The sequence below is a fragment of the Alligator sinensis genome, unplaced genomic scaffold, assembly GCF_000455745.1.
Source record: "Alligator sinensis unplaced genomic scaffold, ASM45574v1 scaffold554_1, whole genome shotgun sequence".
Lineage (NCBI taxonomy): Eukaryota > Metazoa > Chordata > Crocodylia > Alligatoridae > Alligator > Alligator sinensis.
Window position 1 is genome coordinate 882,910 of NW_005842424.1, and position 20,632 is coordinate 903,541.

A 20,632-nucleotide genomic window follows, 5' to 3' on the forward strand; every position below is an offset into this window, starting at 1 on the left:
GAGCAAGATCTTATAAAGGGGGATAAGGCAAAATGCCGTGTTTATTGATTACATGAATTAGACATAGAGGTTCGGACACACCACTCATATAGACACGCACAGATCATCATGCACATCATTAGACACAGGCACACACAAACACAAAACAACCATTCCATTCAGCATTATAGTTACCAGCAGCAGTTGTTCAATAATAGCAGTATGGCCGGCCCAGACCTTATTGAGAAAGATCCTGGAGCTAGCAGCTGGGAGTGGGGTGAACAGATGCATCTGTGCTCTGAAGAAACAGCAGCTGAGAGAGAGACTCACTCAACTTGGCATTTTCAAAGTCCTCTTTTATAGGGACTGGCATCCTTTGTTTCAGTGCTTTGGGGTTTTTCCATACCCAGCTTGTTTTGCAGCTGTTTCTCATCCATCTTCTGTTTATCTCAGTTCAAGGTTAGTTTGGTCGAAAAGTTGGTATCTCAGCCTTGGAGTGTCCTTGCTGCCCGTCTGGCAGGATGTGTACATTTCTCCTCCTCGTTATTTCCTTTGTGCCCTCTGCCTCAAAGGGATTCTTCAGCCATCTATTAATTAGTTTACTGACTGGTAACTTACATTTGGCGCCTTGTTGCTTACATAAACAGTTAAATCTTCTTTTCCTGTCTCTATGCCATTCTCTCACCATTCACCCTTTCACACACACACACACACACACACATACATAAAAGCCACGCAGAGTTCATTCACTTATGTCAAGCAGAAGGATACAAAATGGAGTTTTCAAGTTGCTTACAGGACAAGACTAACATGGTTACATTTCACTACTATTATACTCTGTGTTAAAATTAGCTATATCAGTTCAGTTCCTGCTACAATAGGACACCAAAGCCATCTCATCTCCTTTCCTACTGGTCTTTTTGGTATCGTCATGCAGTCAAGTTTGTCCCGTGAAACACTTTCACAAATAAAAGGTAAAACCCATGGTGCCTTGCATCCAGGGTGCTTAAATATTACATATTTCATCCTTTTTTTCTGATGGGGACACTAAAATTATTAATAAACAAGAAACACGAGAGAAGCTTTAATTATTTCCTGCAGTTGACAAAATACTGCATCCTTAAAACAGATCTACTATGCAACCATAAACAGTAGGGGTGTGCAAAATGGCCCTATTCTATTCATATTTGGCCCAAATCAGGGATGATTTGATTCGTTGATTCAGATCAATATCTCCGATTTGATTCAGCTGAATCTGAATCTGAAGATTCAATGCAGATTCGAAGAATCAGTGATTCGGATACAGCTTTACAAGTTCTTTCATACCTCGAGGTACAAGTGCAGCTTGAGATCACTGTGATACTGGGGAGCATAGAGCATCCTACAGGAGTGTGGGGGGGCCCTCCATGTGTTGGACAGCAAACCCAGAAGTGGACTGGAAGTACTTCTATTCCACTTCTGGGCCTGCTGGGGAGCGTGCTGGGCCCCGCCCCCGCCCCTCCCAGCTCAGCGATCGCCCATGGGGGGACCCTGGGTGCTCCCCCCGACCCAGGAGGCACCAGTTGCCAAGCCGGAAGATGGGGGGTGGCGGGGGATGGGGCCCTGCACGCTTCCCTGAGGACCCAGAAGTGGACTAGAAGTGCTTCTGGTCCTCCATATCGATTCGGAGAGATTAAAGGGTCCTCTGATTCAATTTGGATTCAGAGATTCAGCCACTGAATCGGGCAGAATCTCTACCAAATCAAATCCAGGACTGAAGCTTTGCGCAGCCCTAACAAACAGCAGAATCCACTACAACAAAACAATAGTTTTGACTAATGCTTTAAGAGAACAGAGGAAGCACAAAGTTAATTTTCAGCTTAAAACTTGAATAATTCTCTATAGGAAAGGCTCTAAATATGTTTTATTATACATGGAGAGACAGGAGACAGAACAGGGTCCAGTCCTGCAATATGCAGAGGACCTCCAGGAAAGTACTGCCCATTCTCATTTCCTACTGAAGTCATTCAACATTCAGAATACTTAGTATCTCTTAGCACTGGGCTCTCACTGGTACATACATGTATCCAGGCACAACACAAAGCCCACCAAAAATGTTCATTAATCAGAGCTAATGCCTGTCCTGGCATGTGTTGCTGTGATTATGAAGTAGATATTTGGAACAACTTAAAACAGTGTAACTTAGAAAGTTAAACATTTTTAGATACAAGCATGCCACCTGTAAATTAGCTCCAGATGAGTATTTGTAACTAAATATGGTAGTTAAACAATGAATAAATATTTAATCTTTTGCCCACATGCAGCCCCAGTGCTCAGGACCCTGCTGTACATGTGGCGCTGCCATGGCAGCAGCGGCAAAAGCCAGTAATGGTCCCTTTGTTGCTGAGCTCAGTGCCCTTTGACTGCTCCCTGGAGATCCCTCCCCCTCCCACTGCTCACTGGGACCTGTAGTCTGCCATAGGCCCAGGTGTCGCAGGGCACTACGGTGCCCTGCTCCTTTAAAGAGCTGAAACTGCTAGGGGAAGAGCCCTAGCAGTGAGTTGGAAGGCCCAGATGCTGGTTACCAGGGCAGCCAGAATGAGCTAGTGGCCCACACCTGCCAGCGGTCAGCTGACTGGAAGGGGCAGGGCCTGGCACATATATAAACCCCAGGGCTGAGGCCAGGAAGGCAGTTGCCTGCCAGCAGCCAAGGGGGAAGGAGCTCTCCCGGAGCAAGCAAAGGGGAGACCTGACTGCAGGTACAGCTTCGGATAGTGTTAAGTCCACCTCACACACAAGTCATGACATCACCTATATCCTCCCACAGACAGGAGCTATAGCTACAGACCTGCATACAGGTGGCTCAGGGCATAGGGTTGCTTTTCACTGGACTGAAGCAGCAGTGGAATTCAGCAGCCCCCTGGGTGACTGAGCAGCCCCATTTAGGATCATACTGCTCACCTCCATAGCACAAAGAAGGGGCTAGAAAAGGTGCCTTAAATATTGTCTGCTCCACCTTAACCCTGGTCATCACTAGCTGACGGGGATCCCATTACAGCAGTCAAAAATCACACAAGATGACAAAAAAGACAAAAGGTAACGCCACTCACTATCAGTGCTTGGAATGTGCGCAGGCTAATGGACTGTACAACTGCAGACAGTCCAGAGAGAAGAGCAGCTCTAGTTGGTAGAGAACTTGCCAGGTTCAACATTCAGACAGTGACCCTAAGTGAAACTCGCCTAGCTGAAGGACTGGTCAATGAAGAAGGAGCCAGCTACACCTACTTCTAGAGTGGCTGTAGTAAAGAAGACAGACACAAAGCTGGTGTTGGGTTTGCAATCAAAACACAGCTGGTCAGTAAGCTTACAAATCTCCCAAAGGGAATGAATGACTAACTCTTGCACTCCTACTGTCTGGGCAAAGATGTGCAACTATTATCAATGCCTATGCACCCACTATGACCAACTCAGATGTGATTAAGGACAAGTTTTATGAAGATCTGGAGCCTCTTATCGCAGGAGTGCTGAAGGCAGACAAGCTCATCATCCTTTGTGACTTTAATGCTAGAGTTGGCACAGATCACCAGGCATAGCCAGGCATCATCAGAAAAAATGGCCTTGGAAAATGCAACAGCAATGGGTTCCTCTTGTTGAGGACATGCACCAAACACGACATCACCAACACAGTCATCTACCTGCCTAACCAACAAGATGTCTTGGATGCACCTATGCTCCAAGCGTTGGTATTTCACTGATCATGTTGTCATCAGCAGAAGAGACACAGACAGGACATCAGAGTGACAAAGGCCATGAGACTGAAGGTCTAACAAAGCCATTGTGTTATTATTCTTGATGTATGCATGCAAAAAACCTGGATGGTATAGAGATGCCATGCTATGAAGCTGAACCACTTTCACATGGGTGGTCTGAGGAAACTAATGAGGATAAGATGGCAAGATAAGGTCCCAGACACTGAAGTTCTCTCACAGGCAGAAATGACAAGCTTCCGTGCTCTGCTGATTAAATCACAGATGAGATGGACAGGCCATGTTACCACATGTCAGATGAGAAAATGACAACAAGATCTTCTACTGCAAACTAAAGGAGGCAAAGCGCTCTCAAGGAGGCCAGAAGAAACATTTCAAGGACTCCCTCAAGTCATCCTTGAAACGTTTCAACACTGACCCTAAGCCTTGAGAAGATCTCATGATTGTTGCACCTGGCAAAGCCTCATCCATACTGGTTCTACAGTCTATGCTCAGGCAATGCAGAAGCACAAACAGCATAAATCTCACAACAGCAGCACATCCGCTGTTGATCAGGCAACCCAAAGTGGCATCTCTTGTTCAGTGTACCACAGACGGTTCAAAGCACAAATTGGCCTGGTCAGCCACTTACGTGCTCCCTCCCATAAACCAAACCAACCAGTGATGTCATGGTCATCTTCAAATTCAAAGGACAAATAACAGCAACAATACATTTTTCCAGAATGGGCACAGCTGCTGCTCTTGATCAGGAAACTTTCTTGAACTGAGGCTGTAAGCAGGTAACAATCCTGAAGGTAGCTAATATTAAACAACATTTACATTAAATTTGAAGAGAGCTAAAAATGTAAAACAACATCATAGAAACTCCCTAGTATGACACTAAACAAGCCAATTTTTAAATCCTGAAAAAATAATTAAAGTAACTATTTCTACTGTAGTGTTCCCCATACACGGGGAGAATGTTCTGCCTCAATGCACACCTGAGATGTGTTTAGAAATAATCACCATTGCTTTAGTCCTGCATAGTAACTTCTTTTTCACATTCTAGTCTATGTACAGCTTTAATCAGTTACACCTTACAGGATCAAAGACAATGGCTTTGGAATCAATTTTTCATTCATCTTTGAATAGGTAGAAAATGTACTTGCACTATGACCCAGGTAATCACTAGAATAAGGCTGACAGTATAATCACTATATAGAGTAAACAACATACTGGCTGAGCACTAAACGAGAAATTTTGCAAACTGTCATGTAAGGTATGTATGTAAGAGAATCAGTACACGGCATTAGATATTGAAATATGGTGGTGTAGGTTGTAGCCATGTTGGTCTAAGGACATAGGCAGAACAAGGTTCTTTGGGTGAATCTGATATCTTTTATTAGATAAGATATCAGATTGACCCAAAGAATCTTGTCTACCTGATGTTGAAATATGACACTTGCTGCATTACGAGTCTACTACAAATAAAGGGGCTAGGATAAATGGTTACACAAATAAACTAATGGAAATTAGACCTTTTGATTATCATAAAAAGGGCAAAAAGGTTATGCTCACTTAGAAACCCAAGGCGGTGCTGCTACCTAGAACTGACTGGAAATTATTTTCCATTCTGGAATTTGTTGACTTCTTGTCAAAAACAAAACAAGAAACACAGAAAAAAAATGACTGAAAACATATGGTTTGAGTTTGAATGAAAAAACAGCAATGAGGAACCACACACACACACACACAGCGTTATGTTGAAAAGTCAAGGTTTGGGGTTAAAAAAAAAAGGTTATGAAGGGAAATTTTCTAAATCATCCTTTGCAGCACTCAACAATGAGATCTTAGGGGTGGGGAGGGGTTCCACATAGGCATGAAGAGCACATTCAAACTCTTCTTTAAAAAATTAATGAAAAGGGCATATAAATATTAGCACAAAGCTAAATTATACATGGTAGATCTGCTACAAATTGTTGGCATTCTTCCATTCATACACTTCCCAATTACTTGTGCAATTACTCATCTAAACTTACCTTGGATAGCTGACAACCAGAAGCAGTCAGCAGATGCTCTTTAAATTTAGAGTCAGCTGCAAAGGGAAACCAACTAAAATTGCATAATCCTAGTCAGTTTCCCTTTGAAGCCCACTCCATGTGTAAAGCATTAGCTCCTGGCTGTTGCTGTCAACCCAGCAACAAGGAGATGATGGAAGGGGGAGAAAGGGAGGGAAAGGGAAAGAAACAAGATTCAAAAGCAAACTAGATGAAAAACAGGTACAGAGCAGACATGGAGAAATAAAGGAGGCAAAACAGGGACAAGTAATGGAAGCAAAAAAGGTGTATGATGAAAAAATGAAGAAATTAGAGAAGCAGAAAAGGGAGAAAACAAATAATGGAAAGGAAAATGGAAGGAAATCAAATGGAGTCAGGACAGAAGAATGCAAGATCTGAAAAACAGATAAATGGGGAAATGCTTAAGGCAGGGGTGGGCAATTCTTTAGGACAGGGGAGTGTTAACCTGGCCTGGGGCGGGGCGTGGGGGGGTGGAATTGATCCAATCTGGCCCCAGGCCGATCCATCCTGCACCCACCACTGGGAACACTGGGCAGGGTCTCCATGAAAACCAGCCTAGGACCTCCGCCATCAAGGTGTGCTCAGTTGCATGGATGGGATGGCACTGCAGGTGATCGGGAATGGGGTCTGGGAGCAGGACCAGTAAACCTGGCTGGGATCATGGGGTGGTAACGGTGTGGGGTTGGGGGCTGAGGCAGAGCCACCATCTGCTTCCCACACATCCCTGTGATGGGTGCTGGTTCTGTAGGCAGGGATGTACAAGGAGAGGATTGTGGCTCTGCCCTGGGCCCCAGTGCTCACCGCACTGTCACCACCCACCCATGGCCCCATCCCATCTGCCCAACTGAGCATGCCCTGCCTACAGGGGTCCTGTCCCAGTCTCCATGGAGAACCCACCTGCCCACCCACCCAGTCTAGCACCCCCAGTGGTGGCTGTGGGGTGGACAGGCCAGGGTGCTCGGGCAGCAGGGTCAGGTTTGACAGCAGCAGTGGAGATGCAGCCAGCAGCAGCCGGGCAGAGAGAACTGGTACTGTGGGGGCTGCCAAAAGGCCGAGTCTGGCTGCCATGCCAACCCATCCCACTGTGCACCCAGGAGTGGCAGGACCAGCTGCACACACCACACCCCAGGCTGCCCCCCCCCACGCTTAGGCCATGCAAGACCAAGGGACCCACCGCAGGCTGGACAGAATCACTTGGCAGCTGAGATTCAGCCCATGGCCTGTATTTTGCCCATGCCTGGTTTGAGACAGAGAGAGAAAAAGAGACTATATTTTCTCATATATCACACATTGTTTGGGAAGGCAAAATGAAGAAAAGATTTTTTTCCAAGCATGGCTGAATGCTGATGGCAGGGGATCCTGACTGTAGCAACCGTGACTGTACCAGAACCAGTACTGTGGCTCTAATCCTGAAGGCTGAACTCTACCCTTTATTCCCAAGGCTGGCAGAGGGTGAAGCATGGCAGCCATCTTGCAGTGATGTCTGCATTCCACTTTCTATTCCAGGGAAAAAAATAAATTAGCTTCCCCACTTAAGACATGCCCCCCTATTTTGAAGGCTGAGTTTTGGGGAAAGGGTATATGTGGTTTTTATTATGCAAGTAAATATAATATTAAAAAACAGGTTCTGGTTAGCCTTCTTCTCTTTTCTTGAATCACTTAGATCAGTAGCTAGCAACCTAGCCAACCTGTAGGCTAGAAAAACCCAGCTCTGACACGTCAATGGAGCAGGCTCCCTAAAGCCCGATTGCTGGCACAGGCATGGACACGGGTAAGGCCTCCCGCCACCACTAGAATGCCACAAAACCCCCCTGGGCTCCACAGACCGGATCCAGACCGCAGGTTCTATGTTGCCAATCCCTGGTTTGGATGACTTCTTGAGTTAGTGCTATGCTAACACATGGGGGGAAGGGGGCTTGTAGGAAAAAGAAAATATAGCTTGGTAAAACTGTAAAATACATTAAGAATAAAGTAAAATTTTACAAAAGGCATGAGAAGGGGAAGCATATATTTTATAGAAATACAAACTGTAGTCAGAGTCAGATTGAAGTATGAACTCTTCCTGCTTTAAAGGTATTATCTGAATAAAATCACATATTTTCAATAGAAAAATGGCCAGATATTTAACAGGATACAAGAATTTCTGAAGGAATAAAGAGAAAAGGAGAAGAAAAAAAATACACTGTAATAGACATCAATGCAACTGAAGAAAGAAAGGTATAAATATTTTGACTAATGCAGCAGAAAATCAGGACAAAACTTAAAAGAAGTCAGATCACCTTGTATAATGCTATAACCCTCCTGCATAATAGCTATATCTTGTTTTGTTCTGTTTTTAACTAGTGGAGCTTATTAGACAGCTAGAACATTGATCATGGAATATTTTAATTTCTTGGATAGTGACTGAAATAATTAAGACAAAATCTTAATCTGCGTGATGACCACTGCCTAGCTGTTAAATTTTCAAACAAGCACCTCTCTGCTATCTCCCTTGCTGTTCCTCATGCTTAAGAGAAACTTGCAGTCAGTATCTATAAAGCTACCTCATTATGCTTCTTCAACCCCTCCTTAAAACAGTCCTTTGCCAGGATGCCTACAAAGAACTTAACAATGGGTATGCTGATACCACCGCCTACAGTGGTGATCGATATTATCTCATTGTTTCCTTGAACTCCCTTGTTTGTAGCCACATGTTGTCTCGTCCCAGGCTGCAAGTTCTTTGGAGGAAACCTCATCTTTTTGTTCTTTGTTTGTAGAGTACATGACAGGGGTCCTGCTCCATAACAAATATCCTATATGTGATAGTAATACAAATAAATAACAAAAAAAAAAGTGTGGTCAGAATCACCATATACATTGTATTTCAAGTATCCCTGAAGGCATGTAACACCACTCACAACAGAGAAGCACAACTGATGCCCTCACAAACCAGTACTCGGTAACTCGGAGAGCCACAGTTTAGCCTCTCTTGCCATTATACATCTATTACCTGTAACTATAAAACAAGCATTACATTTTTTAAATTAGTCTTTGGATGAGAGTTTGGACGCTATATTTTAGGCTGATGTAAAGCTCTAATGGCTTTCTTTTCAATTTACAGTAAGAAATGTATCCTAATTCTGTTAAACATGTAAAATTACAAATCGAGCTCTGAGACAAACTATGAAAGACCCTTGGGTCTCGTGGTATAATTAAAAATCACTGCAGTTACATGGGCAGAAATAAATTAATATATTTATTATTTATATTTATTATATATATATATATTTATTATATTTGATACATAGTATCCATAAATCACTCAAGGAGAAAGAAAGATGAATTATTATTTTAAAGTCTACTGTATTTTAAGAGGCAGAAAATCCAAAACATTTTTTCTTCATTTTAAAATAAAAATGGCAATAAAATATCAAAAGGTCTAATTCTTTTCACCTTATCTCCAGTAAAGCTTTCTAACTGAAGTTAATTTACAGAAGAGAAGCCAGGCAGAAAGCAGGGCAGCATGGCAAGGGTGCGTGCAGATGTGCAGGGTTGCCGCTCCAACACGCTGTAACTACGTGTTGGAGCTGACTCGATTAATCAAGTGTGCTAATTAGCATGCTCCAGCAGCCTTCACATCTCACGTATTGAGCATCCTGGCACTTCAAAATGGCAGTGGGGGCACTTTAACTAAAGCTTGTCGAATAAGCTTTAGTTAAAGCGCCCCCACCAACATTTTGAAGTACAGGATGCTCAATACATAAGATGCTGTGGGCACTTTAGAGTGGCTCTCATTAAAGTGCCCCCCCCGGGCGCACCTCTGGGGCACGTGTAATGATGCGCTTATAGACTAACTTGTTTAAACTTGTAAGCTACAAGAAACTTTGTCAGACACTATGAATGGACTTGCAGAGAGTAGGGTTAATAAATAGAAAGGATAAGGTCACTTAAATACAAAGGATAGAGAAAGGCAGAGGAAAGGATGTAAAGGGTGACGGTGGGTTAAACAGAAGCCAAAATATAAAAACTGCACTTGTAAAATATATTGCAGTTGTGTTTAAGTTGCCTTAAAGACAACATAATTTTTATCAGCATTTATATTTATTATACCTGGGGCAAGAGTGTTGCTCTGAGATATCCCTTGAATTGAATTCTTCAATTGAAGGTCACCCTCTCCATAGTTAAATCTAAATAATGTGTCAGGAACAACTGGCTGCAATCTTCTAAAAAATAAAAATAAAAACAACTACTTTTCCACTGAACAATGATGAGTTGTCAGAAGGGCAAAGTCTCTCAGATCCATAGACAAATTTCATCTTGAAATTTTTAAAACGTGGTAAAAGGCCTTTCTTTGTATCAAGTCAAAACAGTTTGATTTTTCACTGCAAAATGACTTCACACAAAAAAATGACAGCATACATATGAAAAGTTGAAATTGGAACAAATGACTCATTTTTATCTAAATGAAATATTTTGATTGACAGAACCTGTGAAATGAGGTTTCTTCTAGAATTTTATTTTATTTCTAATTTCAGTTTTGTTCTACTGTAGAGTGGAACACTTCTTAAAATCATGGAATTTCCCACAAAACTGAAATTCCAGTTCTTCCCACATATTTATCAACCGTTTTGCTACTTTTGCCTTGAAGTAATTTAATCTATAAGCCATTCTGTCTTCCCTCAAATCATGCAACATGGCCAGAGTCGTTACTGGTCAGCACTATGCTCCGCGCAGTACTCTGTTAACTTGCATCCCTCCCACACCCTTGTACCTTTCCTGAATGGCTCCAGATACTGCAGTGTGCAAGGGCAGATGTCACCATTTTTGTCACCGACATGCTGAATGGCCAAAAGAACATTTTTGGCAACAAAAAGCAGGCTACATCTCCCAAAGCAGCAGAGAATTTCCATCTGCTGCTTTTTCAGTGCATGCCATGATCACTTCTCTGCCTTTTCTGCTGCTGGACCTGGCTCTGGAGCTGCTACAAGGAAGGTACAGGGTGCAGGGGCAATGGGAGGGGGAGTGCCTTGGCAGTGCCCAGGGCTTGTGCCCTACTCCCTCATCCATTGATACGCTACTGAACATGGTGGTTATTAAGTACTGGCCATTTTAACCTACCTGTTCCTATCTGTGGATACTATCAGAATAAAATATTATCCCTAAATACATCACTTCTGTTTTACTAGCCTTACTTTTACTATCATTCAGCTGCATATGGAGACCACACTAGCTCTAAAGAATCCTGTGATATTTTCTTGGAAAGCTGGTATGCAAAAATAAGCTCTAATGCACTGTGCTATCACTAGAATATATACTGTGGAGACCAATCCTGCATTAGCCAAGTGATAGATTACACAAACGAGTGGGTCCTTTCCATATCTAATTTATATGATTCAATGATGGTATTGTTCCCCTCTGTCTCTATCAAACAAGCAGCCAAGTACCTAACACTCAAATGTAGCTGAAAGAGCAGAAATGGGCCTTGTCTGAAAAGAATACTGTTTCTATGTAGGTCTGCCATGCAGAAGTTATTGGAATGTGGTAAACCACTTGGACTATACCTCTATAATAATCAAAGTCTTCATCATCCTGGCTGATGGTGTACAGGAGGCAGGGGTCACTTGAAACTCAGGCTTCTCACATGACAGTGCGCTCCCTGATTTGCCAAACAAACTAGACGAAATAATGGACTCTTTCAGTCCTTTTGTTACATTTGAAAATGGTGTTTCTTTTCTATTACAAGGAAAGAAAGTTCTCAAAGTGCCAACAGTTAAGCAGCCTCATTTTTATTTCTTCTGTTTAAAGCATTTCAGTGGTAATGCATGATGTTGTACTGCAAACAGGGGTCATTGCAGAAATACATCTGTGTGAGTTAATGAGCCGCAACTATGTTAACATAACAGCGACAGACTGCACTGTTATAATATCATAACCAGCCTTACTAGCAAATATCATCGGAATGCCAAATTTCTAATGACTACAAACAAACAATAAGGGACAACTGCTGCAGTTGTAAGCCATTCTTTCAAAAACAGTATACAAAAATGCCCTGCAAGATTAATCACCACAGGTGGGAAGCAATGCCGCTGCGGTCTCATTTTAGAGGAAGCTTTCCTTTGTTTGATTCAAATGCACTTTCTGCAGATAGCTCAACGGAATAAATGAAATATTCTTTATACAGTTGCTAAATTCTGCATATGCTGAGGAATGGCTAGTGTAGTGCTTCAGATAACTGGAGGGTGAAAGGAGAAAAAAAATCACTTTTTGGAATTTGCAGGTCAAATTGGAAGGATCAATAAAACTAGAAATTTTGGAGGGTCAATGCAATCTAGAAACCAGACATGATGAACCAATACTTATTGCTTTAATGGGCTGACCATAAATCCTGATCCAAAGCCCACGGAGCTCAATGTGAGTCTCCTCCTTAAATTCAATGATCCGTGGAACAAGCAATCAAGCTGTTAACTTAAACTAAGAGATTCAGATTAAAACAAGAAGTTTTCAGCAAACTGAAGTAAATTTTCTAAGAGCAAAATTTAATGCCAGGACAACTAAGAGGAACACTTCTCCTTGTGCCAGCTTTCAATGTAGCTACCCCTGAATTTAAAAGGCACAGTAGATGAGCTGAGTAGCTTTTTCTTTCATCTTGAAGAACACAGAATTGGTACTAGTTTGCTGTTCTACTTGGGTCAAACTCATCCCATCCTCTTATAACTTAATTAAGGTTGAGGGAGTTACAAGAATGATGAATTTGTCATCAATTGTCTCTCTCACAAAGTCACTTCACCATCAGATATAACTGACAGTCTCTGCTAAAGAGAAGCTCAAGACTAGAATACTAGCAGAGTTAGAGCTCTGAAGTGAGGTTCACTGGCATCTGAGTAGGGAAGATTATTCAGTGCCTCTCCGCACTGTGATTACTTCAAGTGAGTGTTATAAATTCCTTACTTTGATGAGCACTGTGTGGGATTTTCAAAATGGCTCAAGTGTTTGGGGAGCACAACACATCTGCACAAAAAAGCCAATGGGATTTGCCCCCCTAATTATGTAAATGCTTTTGAAAATATAACCCTAAATTCACTCAGCAATATAATGTGAATATTTTCACACATTTTCCTGTCCCAGTTCAAGAAACTGTAAGCTAATTTCAGAGTTTTCATAAGCTCTAAAATCCAAAAGCAAATTTTATATTAAGCAAAATTAACTATCTTCCTGTAATTGCAAAGGCCAGTTGTGAAATGAAAGTAGATATTATTGAATTAAATCTCAAAACACTCCAAAAGGGATAAATATTAAAATCCAGTCTCTTGGTTTGTGTTCCCTAAAACAGGTCCATAAATATTTGCTTTCCCAAAAGTCTGTAATTCTATTTTAATCAATGCTTAAATGGGCATCTGGGACACCACCTTTCTAGGGGGTACACACTGAGATATTTGTACCACTACAATTTTTTTTAGACAGGCATACATCCAGATATCATGGCTGAAGCGGACTGAAATGTGGTTCTATAAACCATATGTTATTTTGTGGGCTGTCAAAGTCAAATACTACAAGAATGAGGTTGAAATGAAAGCTCTTAGAATTGATTTTACTTGGTTGGTTGAAGCCACAACCTTTATAGGCGTTAAGCGTAGTTAGTGTGTTTAATTCTGTTTTTAAATAATAAATACAAATAACCTGGTGTTAGCATTATGATTACCTGGCAAACCAACAACAAAAAAAAGTGAATAGTTTTGGATTCCATTAACAAAAACACTTTATGCACCAAAAGGAGATATAACTACTGTGCTGGGCACTGGTTACATACACTTCAGCTTGTCTAGTTTTGAACATGGCATTATAAGAAAGATGATGAAACTGTGAGTGATGAAGATAATGAGGTTAAAATGAAGGCCATGAAGAAACACTGAGGGGCCTGGGCATGTTTAGTTTGGAGAAGAGAGTTTGGAACGAGGGGGAAGGAAATACGTTTTGAAAGACTACCATAAAGCTGAAAAAATATATTCCCTTGCCAGGGCAAGACATGAGGCAGCAGGTTTAAGCCGCACCAAAGAAGATTTTGAATTTAGATCAAATCTTAGGGACAACTTCCTATCTTTGAGAACAGTAAGACAATAGAACAAGTTGCCTAGGGAAGCTCCTCCAAGTAGGAAACAACTAGCAATGCACCTTTAAAATAAGCTAAAATAAATACATGAGCAGAGACATATTAATGGGCAGTGACATTAAGATGCAAGGAAATGCCACTGCTTCCAAAAAGTGATTTAGAAGGAGAGACTTAGGACTATGAAGCCAGAGATGAAATCCTGGTCCCAGTGATGTCACTGGGAGTTCTGTCATTGAACTGGGGCAATGGATTTTACCTGCATTTTTACTAAAAAAATTTTCTCTTATAACAGCAACAGCAATTGGCAGGGATTGACGAGAGCCACTTCCACATAGCGAACCCTGGAAACGTTGCTGACAGCCAAGAGCTCCCAAATTGACAAAAAACGCTAAAGTGCACAAAATTAAGATACGGACACTGTTTTTGTCATATGAAAGAAGCAGTGACTAGCAAAAATTCTATCTAAACATTACAGCCATTTAAAAGATCCATGTACTATTTTCCTCTTGTTGAAAACAGGACATTATATATATTTAAGCATATATTATAACATAGATTCATATAATATACTATACAAGCAGCGTACAAAGTGGCATTCAGATTTTCTGACTCGCATGCCTGCTAGAGAACACTTACAATACTTATTATTCTAAACAAAAGTAGTGGTTGTATCCTAGTTGCAAATGATTCAAATCCAATAACACAATGTTGATAGTACCAAGGACGCAATGTGACATTTCTTCAATATTGTAAATTATATTGATTTCAACTACATTTTTATTATCTGTACTAGTTATGTAATATGAATCAGGTGTATAGACTGCATGGCATTAAAAATAAAAGTATGCACAGCAGATGCCAATGCATACTTCAAACCTAAATAAGTGCTACTTCATTTCAAATGAAGGGAAAAGGAGGAAGAACACTCAGGAACCTAATTGACATTATGAAATATTATCCTCAAAAAAATCTCTTCTTAGGGAGATTTACTTTATGAAAAGTTCCTTGTTTTTGACAAAACAGTTTCTGAAGCTTACAGAAATTCTGCAAGTTGTATTCTTCCATAGTTAAAAAAAATTTAAATGAAAACCAAGCACATTCCAGCCAAGAACTCCTGTATTGTACTATGGCTCATTATAAGTTAAAATAGCTCATTGTTTAAAAATCTTCGGCATGTATAATGAAGATGCTGAGGAATTCTGTTCTAGCAGCAGCATAAACATTTCTTCAAGAAAGTTTGGGTTCTGTGAAGATAAAGATCCCAGTACTACCTTGTTTCTGAGGTTTGTTTGTGTATGTACAACTAGTGATCCATAATTAGGCTTGGCAGGATTTGATTTTTTAATCAGTAATGCTGATTTCACCTGACACTCCAGACTGATGGAAAAATATTTGTTGATAATCATCAAAATTCACAGGAAGGAGACACAAAAAGAAATCCACAATGTGGGTAAGAAATCCAGGAGGGAAGAAGGGGGCAGCGTGTGCGCACACACATGCAAACTTATGGTGGCTGCTGCAGGCAAGGTGAGTGGAACCCTCCCTGGCTTTGTCACCCACGCATTTCTCCTCTGGCAGAAGCTCGGACAGCTGCTGTAGGAGCTGGGAGCTGTGCTGGGTAGGCCTGAGCTGGGAGCGGGGGTTGGATGGGCAGGGCTGTTGTTAGCCTGGAGCCCAGTGGCTGCTCACTCTGCTCAGGTCCTAGCCGGGCACCAAACTCCCGGTGAGCCTAGCCCAGCCCTTGCATGGTTTTATGAATGTATGACCAAATGAACAGAACGTTTTAAAGCAAGCATGTTTCATTGATTTATAGATATTTACTTTTTATATTTGAACAGGTGATTTTATAAAGATTTTAACAGTATACTGTAATTTCTAAATTGCCCCCCACGCCCCTAATTTTGTACAACTCTGAAAATTTAGATCAATACAAATCAAAAGAAATGCTGATACATAAACAATTTTAGCTGTCAACATTATTAAAAAATAAAAATGGAATTCTGCCAAGCCTATTTACAATCATCTTAGCACAGATCAAATTACAAGTAAAATATCCTCAGATTTAAGTATCTACTATTAAAAAAAAATATCTTATAATGCCATGTTTCAGGCACTACTGATAGGTTTATCAGAATTTACAACTGAACATATTTGCTAAAGAGCCAAACAAAAACACACACAAGTTTGGTAAAGTTCAGATTTGGATGTAAATTTATAGCACAGAAGATCAAGATGGTCTGAACTCTGGGTTTTGTTTCTGCCCCTTTTAGCTATATGGAAATTGCATCTCAGATTTTGGATTGGCCCCACCCCATTTTTAACAAATGCCAAATACTAAGAGTAAATTAGGAACATGTCACACATATAGATTGTCATTAGTTTTGTGAACAAACATATGATTAACTCCCTGGTATCTTCCACTAAATCTAAAGCTAATATTATTTAAAAAAACAAGAGAAATAGAAGAACTAGCAGTAATTCACCACCCGTTGCTAAAATGCACACTTGACTTCCACTAAAAGGCATTTTAAATTTTTCCTCCTTGCTTCTAACTATCATCAGGAAAAAAATCTCTCTTAAGGGCTCACTGCACATTCATCTGAAATCAGACCTCTGACATCACTGTGATGTTTATTTATCACCTGATTCAAAGATTACTGATAGGCTTTGAATCAGGTCCTTGGAGAGTGGGATTTTAATGTCATGTTACACTTGAGTTTTGTACAAATCTAGTATTCTGACTCCTCTGTTTGGGGCACTGGGACACTGAAAAATGACAAGTGCAGTTCTTAGGGTTTGTGAAAAAGCTCTATGATAGGCTTACATATTCAATAACTATTTTTGTTTCTAAAGCACCTGGTAATCTACCCTCTAATACAAATGAAAATAGATTATCTTTCTGCAATACCCTATAGATTTTGATGAACAGATTCTAAGGTGAGAAAGAAACACTACCCTGAATCCTAGCAGAATTTTCAGGCATAGTAAAAAAAGTAATTTAAGTGACTAAGTGAAAGGCTGATCAATAGGCATCCTAACTGTATAACAGACAGTATGCACGTGTGATGTCAGCAATTTGCAAGGAGAGAAAAAAAAGTTTCTCAGGGGTGGGGGAGGGAAGAGCTGCAAGACAAGACACTAATGTGGCTGGGAGACAAAGCAATATGAAGATGATGAAGGAGAAGCTGGGGCACTAAAACAAGACTGCAGGGAAAGTAAGAAGAGGTGAAATGGTTTAAAGCAGGAGAGAAACAAGAGAAACTGACATGACAAAAAAAAGGAGGCAGAAGAAATTGGAGAGGAGAATTGTAGAGAAAAGAAAGCAAAAAGTAGCAGTAAATTCCTTTGTGAGTAAATTCCTTTGTGAGTAACCACTAGTTCATTACGAAGCCGGAAAAGATAAGCTCTATAAAGGAAAGTCAGAGTTCATTTGATTTAATTCATGAAGGCTGAAAAGAAGGAAGGATAAAGAGGAAGAAAAAGGAACATGATATCATTTGTTCTGGCTTTTAAGATAGGAAATTTAGTATGTGCAGCTTGCAGAGCTGACATGGCTGATCTGAGAGACTAGGAGCCCAAATCATCTTTCCAGCTTGTCTGATCACTTACACCATGGTAAAATGAATGTAAAAACACTAACAACTCAGAATGCTATCAGTTATGATTTTAAGCACGTTTACATTTGCTTTGCCCTCTCTCAGGATAGTAACATACAGTGAAGGATGAACCAGATTCTCTCTCTCTACCCAGATACAATTAGCCTAGGGCTGTCAGCTTCTAAGACGTTGTGGGCCACAGCAATGTGGGCCATACCAGGTGAGCTACAGGCAGCTGGGCAGCATAGATGCTCCCCTTTCCCCGGTTGCTCCTCATGGACCCCCCCCCACACTGCACTGGGCCTTCCTCCACTGCTGCACTGCACAGGTGTAATTCCCTCCCTCCTGCTGCAACATGCACCCTTGCAGGCAGACCTTGTACTGGTATGACATCCCTACCTCCCAGGACAGTCCAGACTCATTCCCAGCTCCCTGTGCTACACTGCACTGCCCCAGCCCTGGCACAAGGAGGGAGGGGAAGCCTAGAGACTGGCTGCTGTTGCAGCTGAAATAACAGCTGCAACTGAGTGAGAACCTAGGGGTTGCAGCTTAATTCCTTGTGGGCTGCATGTGGCTTGTGGTCACCAGCTGGACAGCTCTGAAACAGGCAGTACATAGTATCTCTACACTGCAAATTTTTTCCTTCCCCCTTATCATACCCAACCATAAACTGGCATTTTCATTGTGCCAACAGTAGGGTTTTACTGAGGTAAACTCATGAACTTTGCTCCAACTTCACAAAACTAGTCTTCACATTTTCCAATGAAAACAGAAATTCTGAATTTAATTTGAACAATATATTAACTTTAATTCACAATAGTTTGACTGATCATAGTGCACCAGATTAAAACAAAAAAAATACTTTAATTTTATTTCAGCATTTAGACTCACACGGTTGAGTATTCGGATAAAAAGCCCAGCAGTCCTAATGGACATAAGTTCAGTACTTGAAAAGGAGCTTCTGAATAGACTACAAGGAGTCAAGTATCACTACTGGAGTTGCACTGTTGCTAAAAGCTGAGACAACTTCCAGTAACAAAGACTCTTTCCTTCATCCCTTTTGGACTTGAACCTTTGAATTTAGATTGTTTTACTCCACTGTTTCCTAATAAAACAACATTTGTGTGGGAAACCAGCTTAGTGCATTCTTTAGAAACCAGGCAAGCCATTAATTGATCCAACATGTTGGCAGTTTCAGAGAAACTTATTAGACACAAGCAAATGATATTTTATGTTGAAACAGACTGAACTTGGAGTGCCTATGGATGTAAAGCCCCTCGTTAAATAACACTTGTTAAATAACCTGTAATATTTACAAAAATAAGGGGTAGAATTTGACCGGCTACCTAACCATATGCACTTTATAGAGAACAGTTAAAAAATATTAGGAGGGTAGGAACTTCTAATTATAAAGAAGCCATGAAAAGTCCTGAGGAACATTATGATCTTTAAAAATAACCTTCCACTGATCCAATCTACCACTTCCAAGGTGTATGAACTTGCTCAGGTGAACAGTTGCTCTCAAAAAGAGAGTGCAAGAGGTTCAGAGTGTACTGTTTGCTAGTAACTCTACTACTATGTTACTAACAAATTCCTTTTCCACTCATCCACTCTGGGTCATTTATAGCATTAAAAATGTCATTAGAAATATCAGGTTTTGCATCCTGTGTGTTACAATTTATCCCCAACTCCACTCAGATTCAATAGGCATGAAACACCTGGGCACAATTAACCGCTAGATGCAACCCAGACTCAGATTTCCCAAATAGCTGGCATTTCAGTCACCATAGATTGGACTCTTGGCACACAAGACCAATGACCCTTGGCAGAAAACTGTCCCTAAAAATAAATTTAATTAGTTGTTCCTACAAACAACATTATTTTGGATCAAACCTTGTAGGGGTTGTGACATGTAGGCTTCCCACCTTGAGCAGCTTGGTCACAAAGCCCAGCCCTACAGGGTCTGCTGTGCTCCGACTACCTAGCAAAGGTCCTTGCAGGGTCATGCCCAGAAACACTCCCCAAGTCACTCCAAACTTCACCACCCACCACTGACACCCACGACTGTGCATAAGTCCTGGCCGCTGTCTCGTCCAGCAGCATCCATGTAGCACCCAGGAGCCCGAGAACCCCGCAGGGGACAGGAGAGGAGGTAGGGAACCAGGAGGTGACAGGGGCACGCCCAGCAGCCGCTGCCAGCAGTAACCCAGGACACCTCAGTCTGTGGGAGGGGATGGCAGGGCAGACCAGGGGGCCCAGCCCGGACCCTCCCACTCCATGACATTACCCCAACTTGTTGGGACCTTACCCCGGGCAGCAGGCTTGCACAGAGCCAGGGTCACAGGGGAGGTGACAGGGATGGAAGAATAAATGGATGGAGGGATGAATGAATGGAGACACAGAGGGATGAATGAAGAGATGGGGGAATAGATGGAGGGCTGGCTGAATGGATGGAGGAAAAGATGGAGGGATGAATGGATGGAGAGATGGATGGTGATGAATGGATGGAGGAAAGGAGGAATAAATGGAGGGATGGATGGATGGAGAAAAAGATGGGGAAACTGGAGGAATATATGGAAGGATGAATAAATGAATGGAGGGATGGATGGGTGAATGGAAGGATGGATGGGGATGAATGGAGGAATAGAGGAATGGATGGGTGGCAGGATAGATGGAGGGCTGGGTGAAGATGAATGGAGAGAGGGATGGCTGGGGGAAGAGACAGGTGGAGGGCTGGGTGAGGATGAATGGAGGGACAGGTGGAGGGCTGGATGAAGAGACAGGTGGAGGGCTGGGTGAAGATGAATGGAGGGACAGGTAGAGGGCTGGGTGAAGATGAATGGAGAGAGAGATGGATGGGTGAAGAGACAGATGGAGGGCTGGGTGAAGACGAACCGAGAGAGGGAGGGCTGGGTGACGATGAAGGGCCGCAGAGGAGGGAGGGAGGCGGGCGGAGGGCTGCGGGCCCGCACTCACCGGCGTGGGGCATGGTGACGGTCTCGTTGGCGCCGGCCGCGCCCACGTTGTAGATGACCACGGCCGAGGCGTTGTGGGCGGCGGCGTGGCGGATCTTGTCGCGGTAGCTGCAGTTGCCCCGCGGGATGAGCGCCACCCAGGCGCGGGCGGCGGGCGGCGCGGCGAAGCGCGTGGCGGGGTCGCAGGCCAGGC

General features: G+C 42.1%; 1 protein-coding gene across 1 annotated transcript in view; it reads right to left on the reverse strand.

The window, feature by feature from the left end:
• Window positions 1–20,630, reverse strand: part of RNF150 (ring finger protein 150) — a gene marked incomplete at its 5' end in the record, with an annotated part of 196,291 nt that extends 175,661 nt beyond the window's left edge. The window contains one exon of the mRNA XM_006030126.3: window positions 20,441–20,630. Coding sequence (XP_006030188.2) covers window positions 20,441–20,630 — 190 coding nt within the window. The remainder of the gene's footprint in view (window positions 1–20,440) is intronic.
• Between the last annotated feature and the right edge of the window lie 2 nt (window positions 20,631–20,632).